The sequence below is a fragment of the Ranitomeya imitator genome, chromosome 1 (genome assembly GCF_032444005.1).
Source record: "Ranitomeya imitator isolate aRanImi1 chromosome 1, aRanImi1.pri, whole genome shotgun sequence".
In the NCBI taxonomy this organism is placed as follows: domain Eukaryota; kingdom Metazoa; phylum Chordata; class Amphibia; order Anura; family Dendrobatidae; genus Ranitomeya; species Ranitomeya imitator.
Genome location: NC_091282.1, coordinates 1228036485 through 1228056458, shown reverse-complemented (window position 1 = coordinate 1228056458; position 19974 = coordinate 1228036485). Strand labels below are relative to the sequence as shown.

At 42.1% G+C, this 19974-nt stretch overlaps 1 protein-coding gene across 1 annotated transcript in view; it reads right to left on the bottom strand.

The window, feature by feature from the left end:
* Positions 1-19974, bottom strand: part of DYSF (dysferlin) — a 384808-nt gene that overhangs the window by 27580 nt on the left and 337254 nt on the right. Inside the window, exons 41-42 of the mRNA XM_069745121.1 lie at positions 6332-6460; positions 3535-3690 (exon numbers count right to left, since the gene is read on the bottom strand). Of these exons, the coding sequence (XP_069601222.1) occupies positions 3535-3690; positions 6332-6460 (285 nt within the window). The remainder of the gene's footprint in view (positions 1-3534; positions 3691-6331; positions 6461-19974) is intronic.

Sequence of the window (19974 nt, the reverse complement as noted above, 5' to 3'; positions counted from 1 at the left end):
ATAATACTGCCCCTATGTACAAGAATATATCTACTATAATACTGCTCCTATGTACAAGAATATAACTACTATAATACTGCTCCTATGTACAAGAATATAACTACTATAATACTGCTCCTATGTACAAGAATATAACTACTATAATACTGCTCCTATGTACAAGAATATAACTACTATAATACTGCCCCTATGTGCAAGAATATAACTACTATAATACTGCTCCTATGTACAAGAATATAACTACTATAATACTGCCCCCTATGTACAAGAATATAACTACTATAATACTGCTCCTATGTACAAGAATATAACTACTATAATACTGCCCCCTATGTACAAGAATATAACTACTATAATACTGCCCCTATGTACAAGAATATAACTACTATAATACTGCTCCTATGTACAAGAATATAACTACTATAATACTGCCCCTATGTACAAGAATATAACTACTATAATACTGCCCCTATGTACAAGAATATAACTACTATAATACTGCTCCTATGTACAAGAATATAACTACTATAATACTGCCCCTATGTACAAGAATATAACTACTATAATACTGCCCCATGTACAAGAATATAACTACTATAATACTGCTGCTATGTACAAGAATATAACTACTATAATACTGCTCCTATATACAAGAATATAACTACTATAATACTGCCCCATGTACAAGAATATAACTATTATAATACTGCTCCTATGTACAAGAATATAACTACTATAATACTGCTCCTTCCTCCTTCGAATCACAAAAGTAAACCCTTTAACCAAGGTCCCTTCCAACTCCATCATTCTTTCTTTTCTATTGGTCATTAATGTAATAGATACACAGACATAGTTGGTGAATAGCATCTGACGTTATAAATATCTACATAATGCCATAAAGCGACATGTAAGTGAAGTGTTATGTAGTAAAATCCTGCCCAATATATACATAATAAAAACGTATGCGATTATGGCAGCTCAAAATATGTTCTTACAGTATAAAACACAATGAAGCTGCAGTGGCTTGCCAAAGTATATACCCCCTTGGCATTCATCTGATGGTTTGCAGCAGTTAGTGTAAATATAATGCCTACTACTGTGAACATTTGGTTTTCTGTTTATTGTGAAGCAAACAGCAAATAGGACAAAATAATTGAAAACTTCACCCCCGTAAAGTCAGTACTCTGTGGAGCCTCCTTTTGTGGCAATTACAGCTGCAGGTCACTGTGTCTCTATGAGCTTTACACATTTTGCCACTGGGATTTTTACCTATTCCACAAGGCAAAACTGCTCCGGCTCCCTCACCTTAAGTTTCCTCTGGTGAGCAGCAATCTTCAAGTCTGACCACAGAGTCTATATTGACTTCACCACTCCAGAACATTTGTCACATTTCCCCTAATACCAGTGTTGCTTTAGCAGTATGCTTTGGGTCATTGTCTTGTTGGAATTGGTGAATCTCCGTCCCAGTCTCAAATCACTGACAAACAGGTTTTATTCAAGAATATCTCTGTATTTCGCACAATCCATCTTGCCCTCAACTCAGACTATTATCTCTGTCCCTGCTGCTGAAAAACAACCCCACACCGTGATGCTGCCACCAGACTCCACTGTAGGGATGGTGTTCTTGGGGTGAGGAGCTGTGTTGGTTTGGCGCTGGACACAGCATTTTCCTTAATGGCCAAAAAGTTACATTTTTGTATCATCTGACCACAGCACCTTCCTCCATACATTTGTGGAGTCTCCCACGTCTTTTGGCAAACTCAAAATGATCCTTACAATTTCTGTGCTTAAGTAAAGGTTTTTTCTGCCCACTCTTCCATAAAGGCCACCTCTATGGAGTGTATGGCTAATTGTATTCGTGTGGACACATACTCCAGTCTCTGCTTGGAAACTCTGTAGCTCCTCAAAAAATTTGTCCTAACTTGTTTGGAAATCTCCTTGGTCTTCATGGTGTTGTTTGGAGATCTCCTTGGTCTTTATGGTGCTGTTTGGAGGTCTCCTTGGTCTTCATGGTGTTGTTCAGAGATCTTCTTGGTCTTCATGGTGTTGTTTGGAGATCTCTTTGGTCTTCATGGTGTTGTTTGGAGATGTCCTTGGTCTTCATGGGGTTGTTTGGAGATCTCCTTGGTCTTCATGGGGTTGTGTGGAGATCTCCTTGGTCTTCATGGTGTTGTTTGGAGATCTCCTTGGTCTTCATGGTGTTGTTTGGAGATCTTCTTGGTCTTCATGGTGTTGTTTGGAGATCTTCTTGGTCTTCATGGTGTTGATTGGAGATCTCCTTGGTCTTCATGGTGTTGTTTGGAGATTTCCTTGGTCTTCATAGTGTTGTTTGGAGATCTCCTTGGTCTTCATAGTGTTGATTGGAGATCTCCTTGGTCTTCATGGTGTTGTTTGGAGATCTCCTTGGTCTTCATGGTGTTGTTTGGAGATCTCCTTGGTCTTCATGGTGTTGTTTGGAGATCTTCTTGGTCTTCATGGTGTTGTTTGGAGATTTCCTTGGTCTTCATAGTGTTGTTTGGAGATCTCCTTGGTCTTCATGGTGTTCATTGGAGATCTCCTTGGTCTTCATGGTGTTGTTTGGAGATCTCTTTGGTCTTCATGGTGTTGTTTGGAGATCTTCTTGGTCTTCATGGTGTTGATTGGAGATCTCCTTGGTCTTCATGGTGTTGTTTGGAGATCTCCTTGGTCTTCATGGTGTTGATTGGAGATCTCCTTGGTCTTCATGGTGTTGTTTGGAGATCTCCTTGGTCTTCATGGTGTTTGGAGATCTCCTTGGTCTTCATGGTGTTGATTGGAGATCTCCTTGGTCTTCATGGTGTTGATTGGAGATCTCCTTGGTCTTCATGGTGTTGTTTGGAGATCTCCTTGGTCTTCATGGTGTTTGGAGATCTCCTTGGGCTTCATGGTGTTGATTGGAGATCTCCTTGGTCTTCATGGTGTTGTTTGGAGATCTCTTTGGTCTTAATGGTGTTGTTTGGAGATCTCCTTGGTCTTCGTGGTGTTGTTTGGTTAGTGGTAAAGTGTATAGACTGACATCCATGTGACACTTAGATTGCACAAAGGTGGACATCCTTTCACTAAGCATGGGACTTATGAAGGGAATTCCTTACATCAGAAATTTTTTTATCGCAAAAGTGGTGAATAGATATGCACATGCCAATGTTTACTTATTTAATCCCATAAATTTAAATTATGCCTATATTTTTTTCACTTCACTTAGACTATTTAGTGCTGATGTATCACACACAAATCAGATTACAAAAATATTTAAAATACAGGTTGTAATGTCACAAAAAAAGGTAAAAAGCCAGGGGAGGAGAGGGGGTTGAATAGTTTGACAAGCCACTGTATACAAAGACACCTGAAAGCAAACCTTTAGGTCCCCTTTGGCATCCTTTGGATTAAAAGTCCCTGTGTGTATCGCTTCTCATTCATTTGAGATAGCCTTTTTACAAGTAGATTACTCTTTTTATGCGTTTTAATATATTTTTTTAATATTTTTGTGTAAGAGTTTCCATTATTCATGTTGCTCACCTTGCCATTAGCATCCTTGGGTTGGAGGCCAAATGCACGGACAATGTAGACCCTGACCAGGCAGTCTTGTAACCCTTTAGCCGGCAGCTGAACAAATTGTCGAGGAGGAATTGGAACCGATGGATCCTCAGGTAGGGTGTATATTTTAAAGGCCCCCTATAATTATAGTAAAACAGAAAAAAGTATGAAGAACACACGTAGCATCCGATCATTCATGATTGAAGATTCATGTTAGCCTAGAAGAAAAACTTTTAAGAGTTCCAAAATGTATGAAAGATTCCTTATTCCTTCACTTAGAAGGGATTCATCCCAAGATGGACTATAACAAGGCTTTACAGGTTGGCTGCCCATCATACAATACGACTGCTAAAATCAGAGGTCACTGAGCGTGAAGGGGTTTATGGTGTATAAAGTAATGTCTATTCATTATTGAGCAACTATTAACTGAAGGATTGAGAGATTAAACAAGTACCTAAAGGGGTTTCATGTAGGGGTTAACACATGTGAGTCATTATTTAGTACTGCTGTGTAACATCCTTCCTTCCTCCTTTCATTAAATGGTCATCTCATCCCAGTGCTGGATTCACAGCTATACTGCTTTGTAATTCTGTATAATGCCCACTCATGCTGCTGCAACTTTCTAGTAAACTTATGTCTCATTCTAGTGCTGGATTCACAGATACGCTGCACACTATTGCTGTATATCCACCATGCTGCTGCATCTAAGTAAGTGTTTATCTCATCCTAGTGGTAAAGTCACAGCAACACTGCTTAAAATCGTTGTATAATGTCCCCCACGCTGCTACAGTTTTATATTAAGTGTTTATATATTCCCAGTGTTGGATTTATAACTAGAATGGTCAGTGCTGGTGTATAGTGTCCTTCATACTACTTTCTTGTAGGTGTTGTGAGGTTGCTGTTAGACAGGTCCTCGATGTGAGATATGGTGGTTAGCCTCGGTGATGTAAATCCCAGGAAACTGACTCCAGGGCAGTTAGTGCTGAGCAGTTATTTTATGGGGAAGCATGGGCCAGGGTTCTGGGAGCAGTCAGAAATGGTGGGTGGGACTGGCTGTTCCCATATCTTCACCCCGGGAATTGATCGGCCTATTTAAGGCATCTCAGCTGCTTCAATCTTTGTCTGTGTGGCCATGTGGAAAGACCTGTTGTGCTGACCAGTCCTGATCAGAGTTGGACTAAGCCCTGTGATATCTGATTGGCTGAGCCATATTGCTGTGTGGGCTATTTTTGTTCTGTTTCTACCTTATGCTGGTAGGATATACATTTGCTTATGATGAATACTTATGAAGGGTAATAAATCTGCTAGTTTGGACAAAGATACCTCGAGCTACCATCTCAGTGCTGGATTTACAGGTTTACTGCTCAGTACTGATGTATAATGTCTTAGATGCTGCAACTGTTTTCTAGTGAATGTTTATCTCACATCAGTGCTGGACTCATGGCTACACTGGTAAGTACAGCTGTATAACGTCTTCCAATCTGCTGGTTTCTAGTGTTTAGCTAGTGCTGGATTTACAGGTACACTGCTCAGTACTGTTTAATAACTTCCATGATTCTTCTACTTCTGGACATGTGATACAGGAGAGCAGAAATCCCTTATGTATGCTTGTGCCATGTATGGCAGGCATCATAGCATCATTCCAGAGACATACTGATGGGGAATTTAGATTGTGAGCCCCATCAGGGACAGAGCTGCAGAATATGATAGCGCTATGTAAAACTAAAGATTCTATAAGTGTTATATCTGGATTTTAAGTGAAAGGCATGGAGTATTGTAGTAACTACTGTGGGAAAGGATGATGACAGGCTTATGGCGCTTGTCCTCCTCCCTCTGCTCTTCCAGTTATGCTTCAGGCTCCTGAGCCCGCTGGGACCACAGTCCTCTCCGCTTTCCTTATAGTGTGATTTTCCTTTTGGCAGTGTCACATTTTTACTTCTAAATAATGAGTGCTACAGATTTATCCTCCCATCGATGCTCATCTCGTAATCCTCAGATAAGCCTTCTATTAAACGCTGGTCGACATTACGAGCATTGTTATTGTTCCACTTACAGAACCTGAGGCTAAAAAAATGAAGAATCACAATCCACTGGGGCTTCAGTAATATTTCCGTGAGTGAGTCACCGAAATAATTGCCGTTATGTAAGAATAGTCTCCTAGGCCTGCATGCAACCCCTTTAAAGCTCTTTAATACAAACACAGCCTTAGTAACGTCAATGTGACCTCAACATATATGGCTACAGCTAACCCTATTGCAACCATTTTTCACTGCCATGCTGTCACACACTCTGTCTTTACAGTTTATTCAGTTATTTATTGCTAACTCTCCCCATCTCTGTGGCTAAGCTGTGACGTGCTTTCACTATCCAGATTCACCAAAATATACTGCAGCTGCTGCATTCCCTGCCTGTGCTTTTATGAAGGCTATGTTAGTCCCTCGTCAGAACTCAACCATAGAACTAGGAGGGAGGAAAACCATAAAATACTGATGAAACTGCACAGATAGTGTGTGACAACACAGCCGTAAAAAAGATAAGTGTGTGAGCAAAAGAGAATAGTGTCATACACGTCTTTTGAGGGGAAAGCGGAAGTTGTGGAGTGCTTTTGATTAATGGTTAATCAATTAGCTGTGAATGTAATTTCCTGGCTAAATTAGGTGAAATTGGCAAATTCAAATTTGTATTAATTTGCTGATGCCTATTTATGATATCTACGGCAAGAAACATTTAGTAAGTGCTATGCCCTTGAGGTTGGACATAGTCCTCATCGGTGGCTCACCTTAAATTCTCCAACCACTGATGGATCTTCAGCTTCATCTTGGGATCGGCCTCTATACAACTTGAATGTACGACAGAAGTCCGACAGTCCCTCATAGTCCTCTACATTCTCTAACTCAGTGTCCAGCACCTGCCAGATAAAGGAAACCATTAAACCGAAGAACACACAATCAGTAAAGACAGAAAGGGAAAGCCATCACTTTGGATCCATCTCCTGTTTCGGGAGAATGTCTGTTCATGGAACGTAAAGCATTATTGGTCATTGTGGAGAGGAAAGGGGCGGCTGTTAGAAATGGATCCCTTACGATTAGCAGTAGATTTCTCCCTACTGTCTTCAATATACCTTGACCTTCTAGATATACTGTACCTTGCTTAAGACATTTTTGAGACCATTCCAATTCCTTCGATGTTGTGTTATATGTCTCTTTATTGACACTTTATCTGGGACTCTTGTGTTATTTTTGTTCTGTACTTTACAACCAGGGCTGTGAGGTCAGAGTCGTGGAGACGGAGTCCATTTTGGTGGAATCGGAGTCGGGAGTCGGTGTCATGGAAATTGAGGAGTCGGAGGTTTGGCTTACCGACTCCACAGCCCTGGCAAGGCTGTGGAGTTGGAGTTGTGGAGTTGGAGACCATTTTGGTGGAGTCGGCGTCATGGAAATTGAGGAGACAGAGGTTTGGCTTACCAACTCCACAGCCCTGGCAGGGCTGTGGAGTTGGAGTCGTGGAGTTTGAGTCGGAGACCATTTTGGTGGAGTCAGAGTCATAGTAACATAGTAACATAGTTAGTAAGGCCGAAAAAAGACATTTGTCCATCCAGTTCAGCCTATATTCCATCATAATAAATCCCCAGATTTACGTCCTTCTACAGAACCTAATAATTGTATGATACAATATTGTTCTGCTCCAGGAAGACATCCAGGCCTCTCTTGAACCCCTCGACTGAGTTCGCCATCACCACCTCCTCAGGCAAGCAATTCCAGATTCTCACTGCCCTAACAGTAAAGAATCCTCTTCTATGTTGGTGGAAAAACCTTTTCTCCTCCAGACGCAAAGAATGCCCCCTTGTGCCCGTCACCTTCCTTGGTATAAACAAATCCTCAGCGAGATATTTGTATTGTCCCCTTATATACTTATACATGGTTATTAGATCGCCCCTCAGTCGTCTTTTTTCTAGACTAAATAATCCTAATTTCGCTAATCTACCTAGGTATTGTAGTTCTCCCATCCCCTTTATTAATTTTGTTGCCCTCCTTTGTACTCTCTCTAGTTCCATTATATCCTTCCTGAGCACCGGTGCCCAAAACTGGACACAGTACTTCATGTGCGGTCTAACTAGGGATTTGTACAGAGGCAGTATAATGCTCTCATCATGTGTATCCAGACCTCTTTTAATGCACCCCATGATCCTGTTTGCCTTGGCAGCTGCTGCCTGGCACTGGCTGCTCCAGGTAAGTTTATCATTAACTAGGATCCCCAAGTCCTTCTCCCTGTCAGATTTACCCAGTGGTTTCCCGTTCAGTGTGTAATGGTGATATTGATTCCTTCTTCCCATGTGTATAACCTTACATTTATCATTGTTAAACCTCATCTGCCACCTTTCAGCCCAAGTTTCCAACCTATCCAGATCCATCTGTAGCAGAATACTATCTTCTCTTGTAATAGTAACAATACTATCTTCTCTTGTAATAGTAACAGTCGGTGTCGGTGTCATGGAAACTGAGGAGTCGGAGGTTTGGCTTACTGACTCCACAGCTCTGGCAGGACTGTTGAGTTGGAGTCGTGGAGTTTGAGTTGGAGATCATTTTGGTGGAGTCAGAGTCGGTGTCATGGAAATTGAGGAGTCGGAGGTTTGGCTTACCGACTCCACAGCCCTGACAGGGCTGTGGAGTTGGAGTTGTGGAGTTGGAGACCATTTTGGTGGAGTCGGCGTCATGGAAATTGAGGAGACAGAGGTTTGGCTTACCAACTCCACAGCCCAGTTTACAACTTTCTTAGAAAAAAAAAAAAGACTAAATAGCCACAGCCAGCTCACCGATCCACGCAGGTGCACGGAACTTCATCTTGGACCAGGATGAGTGAATAGCAGAAGGAATAGAAGAAAGGCATTCCAGCTCCTTTAAAAATTTCAAAAACGTGCATTGAGTAAGATCATTTAGATCGAAACGCGTCGCATGTACTCTGCACTCACTTTTTCGCACTAAGGCAAGGATTGCTGTTTCGCATTTTAATGGAGAAATAAAGTTTTTGAAATTTTTAAAGGAGCTGGAACGCCTTTCTTCTATTCCTTCTACAACTTTCTTAGGCTGGTTTCACATTGGCGTTTTTTGGGGTGCGTTTTTGCGGTAAAAAACGCAAAAAAAACGCATGGTGAAAAAACGCATGTAAATGCGTGTAAATGCTGCGTTTTTTTGACGCATGCGTTTTTGCATGTGGTGAAAAAAACGCGGCGTTTTGACGCGTTTACATGCGTTTTTACATGCGTTTGCGTTTTTTAAATGCATGCTGAGAAATGTGTGACAGCTGCCAATCATCAAAATAAAGTAAAAAACCCACTATAAACAGAAACAGTTAGGGTTAGGGGTAGGGGTAGGGATCATAACCCTAACCCTAACCCTAAAGGGATCCTACCCCTAACCCTACCCCTAACCCTAACCCTAAGGGATCCTAACCCTAACCCTAACCCTAAGGGATCCTAACCCTAACCCTAACCCTACCACTAACACTAACCCTACCCCTAACCCTAAGGGATCCTAACCCTAACCCTAACCATAAAGGGATTAGGGTTAGGGTCCCTTAGGGTTAGGGGTAGGGTTAGGGTTAGGGGTAGGGTTAGGATCCCTTAGGGTTAGGGTTAGGGGTAGGGTTAGGGGTAGGGTTAGGGGTAGGGTTAGGTTCCCTTTATCACCTTTATGTTGGGGGGTGGCATATCAGTGTGTTTTCTGTTTTTTTACTGCAAAAAACGCATGCACCAAAAAACGCATGCGTCCCCATTGACTCCAATGTATTTTTTGACCCCAAAAAAACGCATGTAAACGCATGCGTTTTTTTTTTGTCCAAAAAACGCTTCTAAAAATACTACAAGTAGCATTTCAGAAAATGAACGCATGCAGTAAAAAAACGCATGCGTCAAAAAACGCGACCAAACTCGTACACAAAAAAACGCATGCGTTTTCAATGTTAAAGATAGGAAAAAAACGCATGCGTTTTTTTGAAAAAAAACGCTGCAGACAAAAACGCAAGTGTGAAACCACCCTAAGGCTGCACGATTTTTTTTGTTTTTTTTGAGGCTTTCAAAAAAATTAATGTTTGCAGAGTTTTTGAAGCATTTTGGAAGAGTTTTTTATTCCTGAATTAAGAAAAGCAGAGACATCAACCAATAATGGTGGTGACAGGTCTCTCTATAGATCAGTCCAGAAGCAAAGAGAGAAACATAACAAAGCATATAAAACTTGTAAATAACCAGTGTCATGGATGATATGTAGGGACCTGTAAAATCCTACAATGGTGCCCAATAATAACACTACTCGTATAGAAAGAAAAATCCCTTTGGGAGGGATAAAATGCAAAAATTGAGGGTTTTCAGTCACCGCTCCTCTCTAAAACACAACAATGAGAGATTAACCCCTTAGTGACAGAGCCAATTTGGTACTTAATGACCAGGCCAATTTTTGCAATTCTGACCACTGTCACTTTATGAGGTTATAACTCTGGAACGCTTCAACGGATCCCGCTGATTCTGAGATTGTTTTGTCGTGACATATTGTACTTCATGTTAGTGGTAACATTTCTTCGATATTACTTGCGATTATTTATGAAAAAAAAGGAAATATGGCGAAAATTTTTAAAATTTTGCAATTTTCAAATTTTGTATTTTTATGCCCTTAAATCAGGGAGATATGTCACGAAAAATAGTTAATAAATAACATTTCCCACATGTCTACTTTACATCAGCACAATTTTGGAAACAAAATTTTTTTTTGTTAGGGAGTTATAAGGGTTAAAAGTTGACCAGCAATTTCTCATTTTTACAACACCATTTTTTTTTAGGGACCACATCACATTTGAAGTCCTTTTGAGGGGTCTATATGATAGAAAATAATGAAGTGTGACACCATTCTAAAAACTACACCCCTCAAGGTTTTCAAAACCACATTCAAGAAGTTTATTAACCCTTTACGTGCTTCACAGGAACTGAAACAATGTTGAAGGAAAAAATGAACATTTAACTTTTTTTTGCAAACATCTTAATTCAGAACCATTTTTTTTATTTTCACAAGTGTAAAAACAGAAATGTAACCATAAATTTTGTTGTGCAATTTCTCCTGAATACGACAATACCCCGTATGTGGGGGTAAACCACTTTTTGGGCGCACCGCAGAACTTAGAAGTGAAGGAGTGCCGTTTTACTTTTTCAATGTAGAATTGGCTGGAATTGAGATTGGACGCCATGTCGCGTTTGGAGAGCCCCTGATGTGCCTAAACAGTGGACACCCCCCACAAGTGACACCATTTTGGAAACTAAACCCCTTAAGGAACTTATCTAGATGTGTGGCGAGCACTTTGAACCCCCATGTGCTTCACAGAAGTTTATAACGTAGAGCCGTGAAAAAAAAAAATTGCATTTTTTGTACAAAAATGATCTTTTTGCCCACAAATTTTTATTTTCACAAGGGTAACAGGAGAAATTAGACCACTAAAGTTGTTGTGCAATTTCTCCTGAGTACGTCGATACCCAATATGTGGGGGTAAACCACTGTTTGGGCGCACCGCAGAGCTTGGAAGAGAAAGAGTGCCGTTTTACTTTTTCAATGTAGAATTGGCTGGAATTGAGATCGGACGCCATGTCGCGTTTGGAGAGCCCCTGATGTGCCTAAACAGTAGAAATCCCCCACAAATGACCCCATTTTGGAAACTAGACCCCCCATGGAACTTATCTAGATGTGTGGTGAGAACCTTGAATGCCCAAGTGCTTCACAGAAGTTTATAATGCAGAGCCGTGAAAATAAAAAATATTTTTTTTTTCCACAAAAAAGATTTTTTAGCCCCCAAGTTTTTATTTTCACAAGGGTAACAAGAGAAATTGGACTCCAAAGGTTGTTGTCCAATTTGTCCTGAGTATGCTGGTACCCCATATGTGGGGGTAAACCACTGTTTGGGCGCACGGCAGAGCTCGGAAGGGAAGGAGCGCCTTTTTGGAATGCAGACTTTGATAGAATGGTCTGTGGGCATTATGTTGCGATTGCAGAGCCCCTGATGTACCTAAACTGTAGTAACCCCCCACAAGTGACCCCATTTTGGAAACTAGACCCCCCAAGGAACTTATCTAGATGTGTGGTGAGAACTTTGAATGCCCAAGTGCTTCACAGAAGTTTAGAATGCAGAGTCGTGAAAATAAAAAATTTTTTTTTTTTCCACAAAAAAGATATTGTAGCCCCCAAGTTTTTATTTTCACAAGGGTAACAGGAGAAATTGGACTGCAATATTTGTTGTCCAATTTATCCCGAGTACGCTGATGTGCCATATGTGGGGGTAAACCACTGTTTGGGCGCACGGCAGAGCTCGGAAGGGAAGGAGCGCCTTTTTGGAATGCAGACTTTGATAGAATGGTCTGTGGGCATTATGTTGCGATTGCAGAGCCCCTGATATACCTAAACTGTAGTACCCCCCCACAAGTGACCCCATTTTGGAAACTAGACCCCCCAAGGAACTTATCTAGATGTGTGGTGAGAACTTTGAATGCCCAAGTGCTTCACACAAGTTTAGAATGCAGAGTCGTGAAAATAAAAAAAAATTTTTTTTCACAAAAAAGATATTGTAGCCCCCAAGTTTTTATTTTCACAAGGGTAACAAGAGAAATTGGACCCCAGAAGTTGTTGTCCAATTTATCCCGAGTACGCTGATGCCCCATATGTGGGGGTAACCCACTGTTTGGGCGCACGGCAGAGCTCAGAAGGGAGGGAGCACCATTTGACTTTTTGAGCGCAAAATTGGCTGTCGTGTTTGGAGACCCCCTGATGTACCTAAACAGTGGAAACCCCCCAATTCTAGCTCCAACCCTAACCCCAACACACCCCTAACCCTAATCCCAACCTGATCCATAATCCTAATCACTAACCCTAACCATAATCACAACCCTTACCCCAAAACAACCGTAATGTCAACCCTAACCATAACCCTAATCAAAACCTTAAATCCAACACACCCCTTATCCTAATCTCAACCCTAACCTCAAACCTAACCCCAATACACCCCTAATCACAACCCTAACCTTAACCCTAATCCCAAACCTAAACCTAATCCCAAGCGTAACCCTAATGCCAACCCTAACCCTAATACCAACCCTAATCCAAACCCTAACCCTAATCCCAGCTCTAACCCTAACTTTAGCCCCAACCCTAGCCCTAACTTTAGCCCCAAGGCTACTTTCACACTTGCGTCGTTTGGCATTCCGTCGCAATCCGTCGTTTTGGACAAGAAACGGATCCTGCAAATGTGCCCACAGGATGCGTTTTTTGCCCATAGACTTGTATTGCCGATGGATCGTGACGGATGGCCACACGTCGCGTCCGTCGTGCACTGGATCAGTTGTGTTTTGGCAGAGCGTCGGCACAAAAAAACGTTCAATGAAACGTTTTTTTGTACGTCGCATCCGCCATTTCTGACCGCGCATGCGTGGCCGTAACTCCGCCCCCTCCTCCCCAGGACATAGATTGGGCAGCGGATGCTTTGAAAAACTACAGCTGCTGCCCACGTTGCGCACAATTTTCACAACGTGCGTCGGTATGTCGGGCCGACGCATTGCGACGGCCCCGTACCGACGTAAGTGTGAAAGAAGCCTAACCCTAAATTTAGCCCCAACCCTAACCCTAAATTTAGCCCCAACCCTAACCCTAAATTTAGCCCCAACCCTAGCCCTAACCCTAGCCCTAACCCTAACCCTACCCCTAACCCTACCCCTAACCCTACCCCTAACCCTAACCCTACCTCTAACCCTACCCCTAACCCTACCCCTAACCCTAACCCTACCCCTAACCCTACCCCTAACCCTACCCCTAACCCTAACCCTACCCCTAACCCTACCCCTAACCCTAACCCTAATTTTAGCCCCAACTGCTGTTCTCCTGCCGGCCGGCAGATGGAGACAGATGGCGGGCGCACTGGGCATGCGCCCGCCATTTTCTTCTGCCGGCGGACAGGAGGAGCAGCAAGAGGATCCAGGGACCTAGGTGAGTATGCTAGGGTCCCCGAATCCCCCTATTTCTCTGTCCTCTGATGTGCGATCACATCAGAGGACAGAGAATTACACTTTACTTTTTTTTTTTGCAGTCGCCGGTAAACAGTTAATTACCGGCGATCACAAAACAGGGGTCAGTAATACCGACCCCGATCATGCTCTTTGGGGTCTCAGCTACCCCCGGCAGCCGAGACCCCAAAGATTCTCCCGGTGCCGGCCGGCGCGCGCACTGCGCATGCGCCCACCATTTTGAAGATGGCGGCACCCACCGGGAGACACGAGGAGCATCGGGGGAGCTAGGTGAGTATTGGGGGGCCACCTGGGACCCCTTTTCTCTGTCCTCCGATGTGCGATCACATCGGAGGACAGAGAAATTAAAAAGAGATCGCGTTTTTTTTTTGTTTGTTTTTTTTGCGATCGCCGGTAAACGGTTAATTACCGGCAATCGCAAATGCGGGGTGGGTTAAAAAACCCCCGAATCATGTTCTCTGGGGTCTCGGCTACCCCCGGCAGCCGAGACCCCGGAGAAAATCGGCCTCTGGGGGGCGCTATTGACTTTTTCCACAGCGCCGTTAATTAACGGCGCTGTGGTTTAAGTACCCTTAGCGGCCACCGTTAAAAGGCGTATCGGCGGTCGCTAAGGGGTTAAAACTATAATATGTATTCAATAAAACTGTGAACTTGTAAAAAAACAAGCTCCAATGACGGGAAAATAACAATTTTATGGATCTTGAAAAATGGTGCCATAAACCAAAAAAAGATGTTTTCTCAAATTGCTCCATTTTTGTCACCAATGCCAGTTTGGTATCACCGTAATTATACTGACCCAGAGAATAATATCAACAGATCACATTTACCGCACACTAAGCACCGTAAAAACAAAACCTAAAAAACAATAGCAGAATTGCATTTTTTTTCCACCTTTTCACACCATTTGGAATTTTTCAGTTTTTCACTGCATTGTGTGTTAAAATGAATGGTGTCATGAAAAACTCCAACCAGTCCTTCAAAAAGCAAGCTCTCATATATCTATGTCGAAGGAAAAAGAAAAAAAATGTGACTCTTGGAAGAAAGGGAGGAAGAAATGGAAGAGCAAAAATGAAAAATTGTCCGATCCTCTGATTGAGACAGATGTAGTCTCCTGTTTTGCACGGATGAGTGGCAAGAAAACCAAAACACCTATCTAGAGGTACATCGTGTGTTTGGCTTCCTATCCTCGGACATGGGGCAAGACCTTTAAGGGGTTGATATTGACTTTGAGGATTGCGAATTCTAATAGATGGTACTTGTGACCATGTTGTCTTTCGCGTTGTAGAGGCTATTTATGTTTTGAAAAAAAAATATTGTCAAAAATTCTCCTACAAAACTCCCTTTTATCAAATTTACTGAGGCACACACCTCTTAATATATTTGATGCATCTCTTGGGATGGCTGGGGTAAATTTTGGCTACAATTTTTGCCACTTTTTTGGCATCCGTTGTAATAAATCTGTTCCATGGTGATTGACCACATCCCCTTTGGCCAAGCTCTGCCCAATGCTAAAAAAGTGTTGTGGCCAGTAACAAAATGGTAAATTTTTGGCCAAATACCGGTGCCAAATTTTGTCATTTTTGACTCCAGGAAACTGGCATTGAAAGACAAATTGTGGCACTGTATAGCAGCACTATATTACCATCATATACCAATGCTCTTGTGTAATATGTGTCATAGAGTTGAATGAATTGATTCAATGCAAATCAAATTTGCGTAAAACTTTTAGAGGAATCAGCCAAACCCGGCCAATTTGAACAAATTGCCATTTGATTTCAGCAAATTGCTGAAAATGGCGAGTGATAATCTTACAATGCAGAAGATCCCACAAGCCATGATGATAGGCTCAAATGACTTTGAGAACAGCTTCCTCATAATGCCTTGCAGCTATCACATTACACGCAATAGTACAGTCAATCAAGACTAATTATCAGCCACTATAAAAGCAGAGGCAGGGAATGTAGCAGCCATTTTGTGGCGAATCTGGATAGTGAGCTGACATCAGAGCTCACAGATAAGCTTTAGAGACAGGGATAAAAATCGTTAAAAGACTGAAATAGCTGTACAGATAGTGTCTGACAGCACAACAGGGGAAAACAGCTCCAATCTGGATATTCATAGTCATGAATAGTCTGCTGAGGTCAAGTATTAGTTTGATACAGTGATAGGAGACCTCAGGGAATTACATGTATTCAGATTCACTGTGAATCGTTTTATTGGGGAAAATTCAAAGATAAAAAGTTTTGCTCATCTCTAGAGTGATTATTTTCTTTGTCCCATATAGCCACGCTTACTAAGTGGAGCAGACAAGTGCGTCCTACACCTCGAAGGATGGGAGGACGGCTCCATATTGTGAGCTCGGCCATTAATAACCAGGTCATTGCTTTATAAAGCCCCCAGCGTAGCAGCATTTCTCCCAAACCCCAGGTCTGTAGACCCAACTGCAGAAAATGCGTTCTCTGCAGAACAGAGCCCCAATCTAAGCCCGTTAAGACTGCAATTAAAGATAAACATTACCCACAATGTTAATTGCAGTTCCAAACTGGGAAAAATCCAACAAAAATGGTTCAGAGGAAAAACAAGCAGAGCGTCAATGAGTTATAAGCGCGAGACATTCTAATAATTACGCCGTTTCCTTTTCCACACATTTTCTATACAGGGATTTGTAGCTGATCCAGAAAATGATTATCCTGCATGAGTAAATTACCAGCAGGGAAGGCCAGGGGAGCATCAGAGGCCAAGCGTAGTGCAAATGTTATGACGTGTCCAAGTGGTCTACTAAGCTGTGCTCGGTCTTTGTGTGGTCAACAGACGACGGCATTACCAACACGCCGAAGGTTCCCACAATAATGCTGGCATCTCCATTGCTTAAAAGGCAATTCTATTTCCATAAAGCGCTCCACTGTTACAAGGGATTCAGCCATATGTCAGGGTATTTCTCAACACTTGCACTTAGAAACCCTCCAACAGCATCATCGTTGGGCAAATAACTTGTCATCCAAGATCCAGACATAGAGATAAAAAGTCAGTGTTCAGAAGTTAAAACAATATTTATTTCATCCAAATACATTGAAATCCAGAGAAATCCATACCTTTATCCATATTTAAATTAGACTGCAAGTGCACTGGGTGTCGTAGGTGCACTTGCAGTCCACGGCTCCTCTTTAGCTCTCCCCAATCATTTGATTGGCCACAGTGTCACAAGCTGTGTCTGTGACCTTATCTGCAGACAACAGACTTTGTTTCCAATGCCACTTATGCTTCTAGTGGCCTCAGGAACTGAAGAGGAGTCGTGGACTGCAAGTGCACTTACAACACCCAGGGAACTAATTTACAGTGGGGAAAAAAGTATTTAGCCAGCCACCAATTGTGCAAGTTCTCCCACATAAAAAGATGAGCGAGGCCTGTAATTGACATCATAGGTAGACCACAACTATGAGAGTTACAATGAGAAAACAAATCCAGAAAATCACGTTGTCTCATTTGGCAAGATTTATTTAGCACATTATGGTGGAAAATAAGTATTTGGTCACCTAAAAACATGAAACATTTCTGGCTCTCACAGACCTGTAACTTCTTCTTTAAGAGGCTCCTCTGTCCTCCACTCATTACCTGTAGTAATGGCGCCTGTTTGAACTTGTTATCAGTATAAAAGACACTTGTCCACAACCTCAAACAGTCACACTCCAAACTCCACTATGGTGAAGACCAAAGAGCTGTCGAAGGACACCAGAAACAAAATTGTAGCCCTGCACCAGGCTGGGAAGAATGAATCTGCAATAGGCAAGCTGCTTGGTGTGATGAAATCAACTGTGGGAGCAATAATAAGAAAATGGAAGACATACAAGACCACTGATAATCTCCTTCGATCTGGGGCTCCACGCAAGATCTCATACCGTGGGGTCAAAATGATCACAAGAACAGTGAGCAAAAATCCAAGAACCACATAGGGGACCTAGTTGAAGACCTGCATAGAGCTGGGACCACCGTAACAAAGGCTACCATAAGTAACACACTACACCGCCAGGGACTCAGATCCTGCAGTGCCAGATGTGTCCACGTGCTAAAGCCAGTACATGTCCGGGCCCGTCTGAAGTTTGCTAGAGAGCATTTGGATTATCCAGAAGAGCATTGGAAGAATGTCATATGGTCTGATGAAACCAAAGTAGAACTATTTGGTAGAAACAAAACTCATCGTGTTTGCAGGAGACAGAATGCTGAGTTGCATCCAAAGAACACCATACCTACTGTGAAGCATGGGGGTGGCAACATCATACTTTGGCTCTGTTTCTCTGCAAAGGGACCCGGACGACTGATTTATGTACATGAAAGAATGATTGGGGCCATGTATCGTGAAATTTTGAGAGCAAACCTCCTTCCATCAGCAAGGGCATTGAAGATGAAACGTGGATGAGTCTTTCAGCACGATAATGATCCCAAGCACACCGCCAGGGCAACGAAGGAGTGGCTTCGTAAGAAGCATATGAAGGTCCTGGAGTGGCCTAGCCAGTCCCCAGATCTCATTGACTTGTAGATTATTATCACTGGTTGCTCCTCCTCTCTAAAATGTAGCTCTTTAACATTCAATTTTGCCTTTAAGCAAAGTTTCAATTCTAGCCATTGACCATAGTTCAATGAAAATCGAAAAGATATAAAAAGAAATAGCTGAATACTCTTTTACATAGTCCCAAAATTCCTTGGCGAATTGTAAAGGAGGTCACTTTTTCCAGAAGTATTTTACATTTCGCCTTTGTTTTCTTTTATCTCTTGGCTTCCACACTCCAATTCTTAGAAGTTTAAGAAAAAATGTAAATAAAATAAAATTAAATCTTCAAATCTCTGTATTTAATAATCCGAGCCTTGGACCCCTCTGTATTATTGACAACAGTATAAAGATTTGGAGCCGGTGGAGACCGTGGACGACTCGTCTAGGCATCGCCTGAGTGACACTTTAATTTTTGATTTAATATTAAAGCTTTGGATTTTGACTCTTGGCCCGTGATACATTTTACACAGTTTTAGCCTCTGCTTTGTTGATTCTTGAAGAAGCGGCGATTGTTATTTTTTGTCTTGGAAGCTAAGCAAATGTGGCAGGCTTTCCAGAGAACGGGATGGACTGCGGCGGTGACAGCTCACCACCGGTAGCCATAATGTAATTATCAAGTTGTGTATTCCAACAGCCGTCCCAGGTGCCAAAACAAATGATGGCCGAGACGCTCCAGCTTTTTCTAATTTATTGTGCGATCTCTGTAGCATCGTTTTGCTTGGTAGGAGTTGCTCCCAAGATTAACATTGTGAGGATTAAGACAATAGGACAGATCGCTTTATTAAGTTTCTGCCTCTGAAGGGGAGCCTTAGGTGGGGTCCCCCAGAAGTCTCCAAAATGTGGACGGTGAATGTTGTGCCATACACACGTGCTTCCACTTATCTCCCAGGGCCATACAACAGCCACCCTAAGAAATCTATATAAATGCCAACAAAAATATTGAATAGCAAAACCCATCTAGTTTTCTTGGAATAAAAGGATATTCCCATCTTATAAGTCGGTGGTAGCCCTTTAATTTTGCTATCTCCGAGCATGCTTGCTTGTGCCATCTGAAAATCAGCACTAACAACTGCAAAGACTGCAGATGCCTAATGTTTCCATATCTCCAGAAAAAGCAAATAGTGATACTACCATGGCATGCCTATGCTAACTGCGTAAAGCAGCCGCTCACTCGCTGTCTAGTACTGCGGACGTGCTACTCAATCAGAGGACAAATGAATGGTCGTTGGCACGCCAGACATTTCTTCTACTTCTGCTACATACGGTATATTTCAAGTCACGGCCGAAAGTGGTATCTCCCTTGAAATTGTTCGAGAAAATGAATTATTTCTCGCAGAAAATGATTGCAATTACACGTGTTTTGTTATACACATGTTTATTTCCTTTGTGTGTATTGGAACAACACAAAAAAAAACAGGCAAAAAAAGGTAAATTACACCTTATTTCACACAAAATTGTTTGTACCTTTACAAAATTGTGGGCAAACAACTTTGTTTCAAGCATGTGATGCTCGTTCGAACTCACCTGCGGCAAGTAACAGGTGTGGGCAATATGAAAATCACACCTGAAACCAGATAAAAAGAGAAGTCTCCTCAATCATTGCATTGTGTGTCTGTGTGTGCCAGACTAAGCATGGAGAACAGAAAGAGGGGAAGAGAATGGTCTGAGGACTTAAGAGCCAAAACTGTTGAACTATATCAACAATCTCAAGATTACAAGTCAATTTCCAACAATCTGAAGGTTACAAGTCCATTTCCAACAATCTCAAGGTTTCAAGTCAATTTCCAGAGATCTTTATGTTCTTTTGTCCATGGTGCGAAACATAATCAAG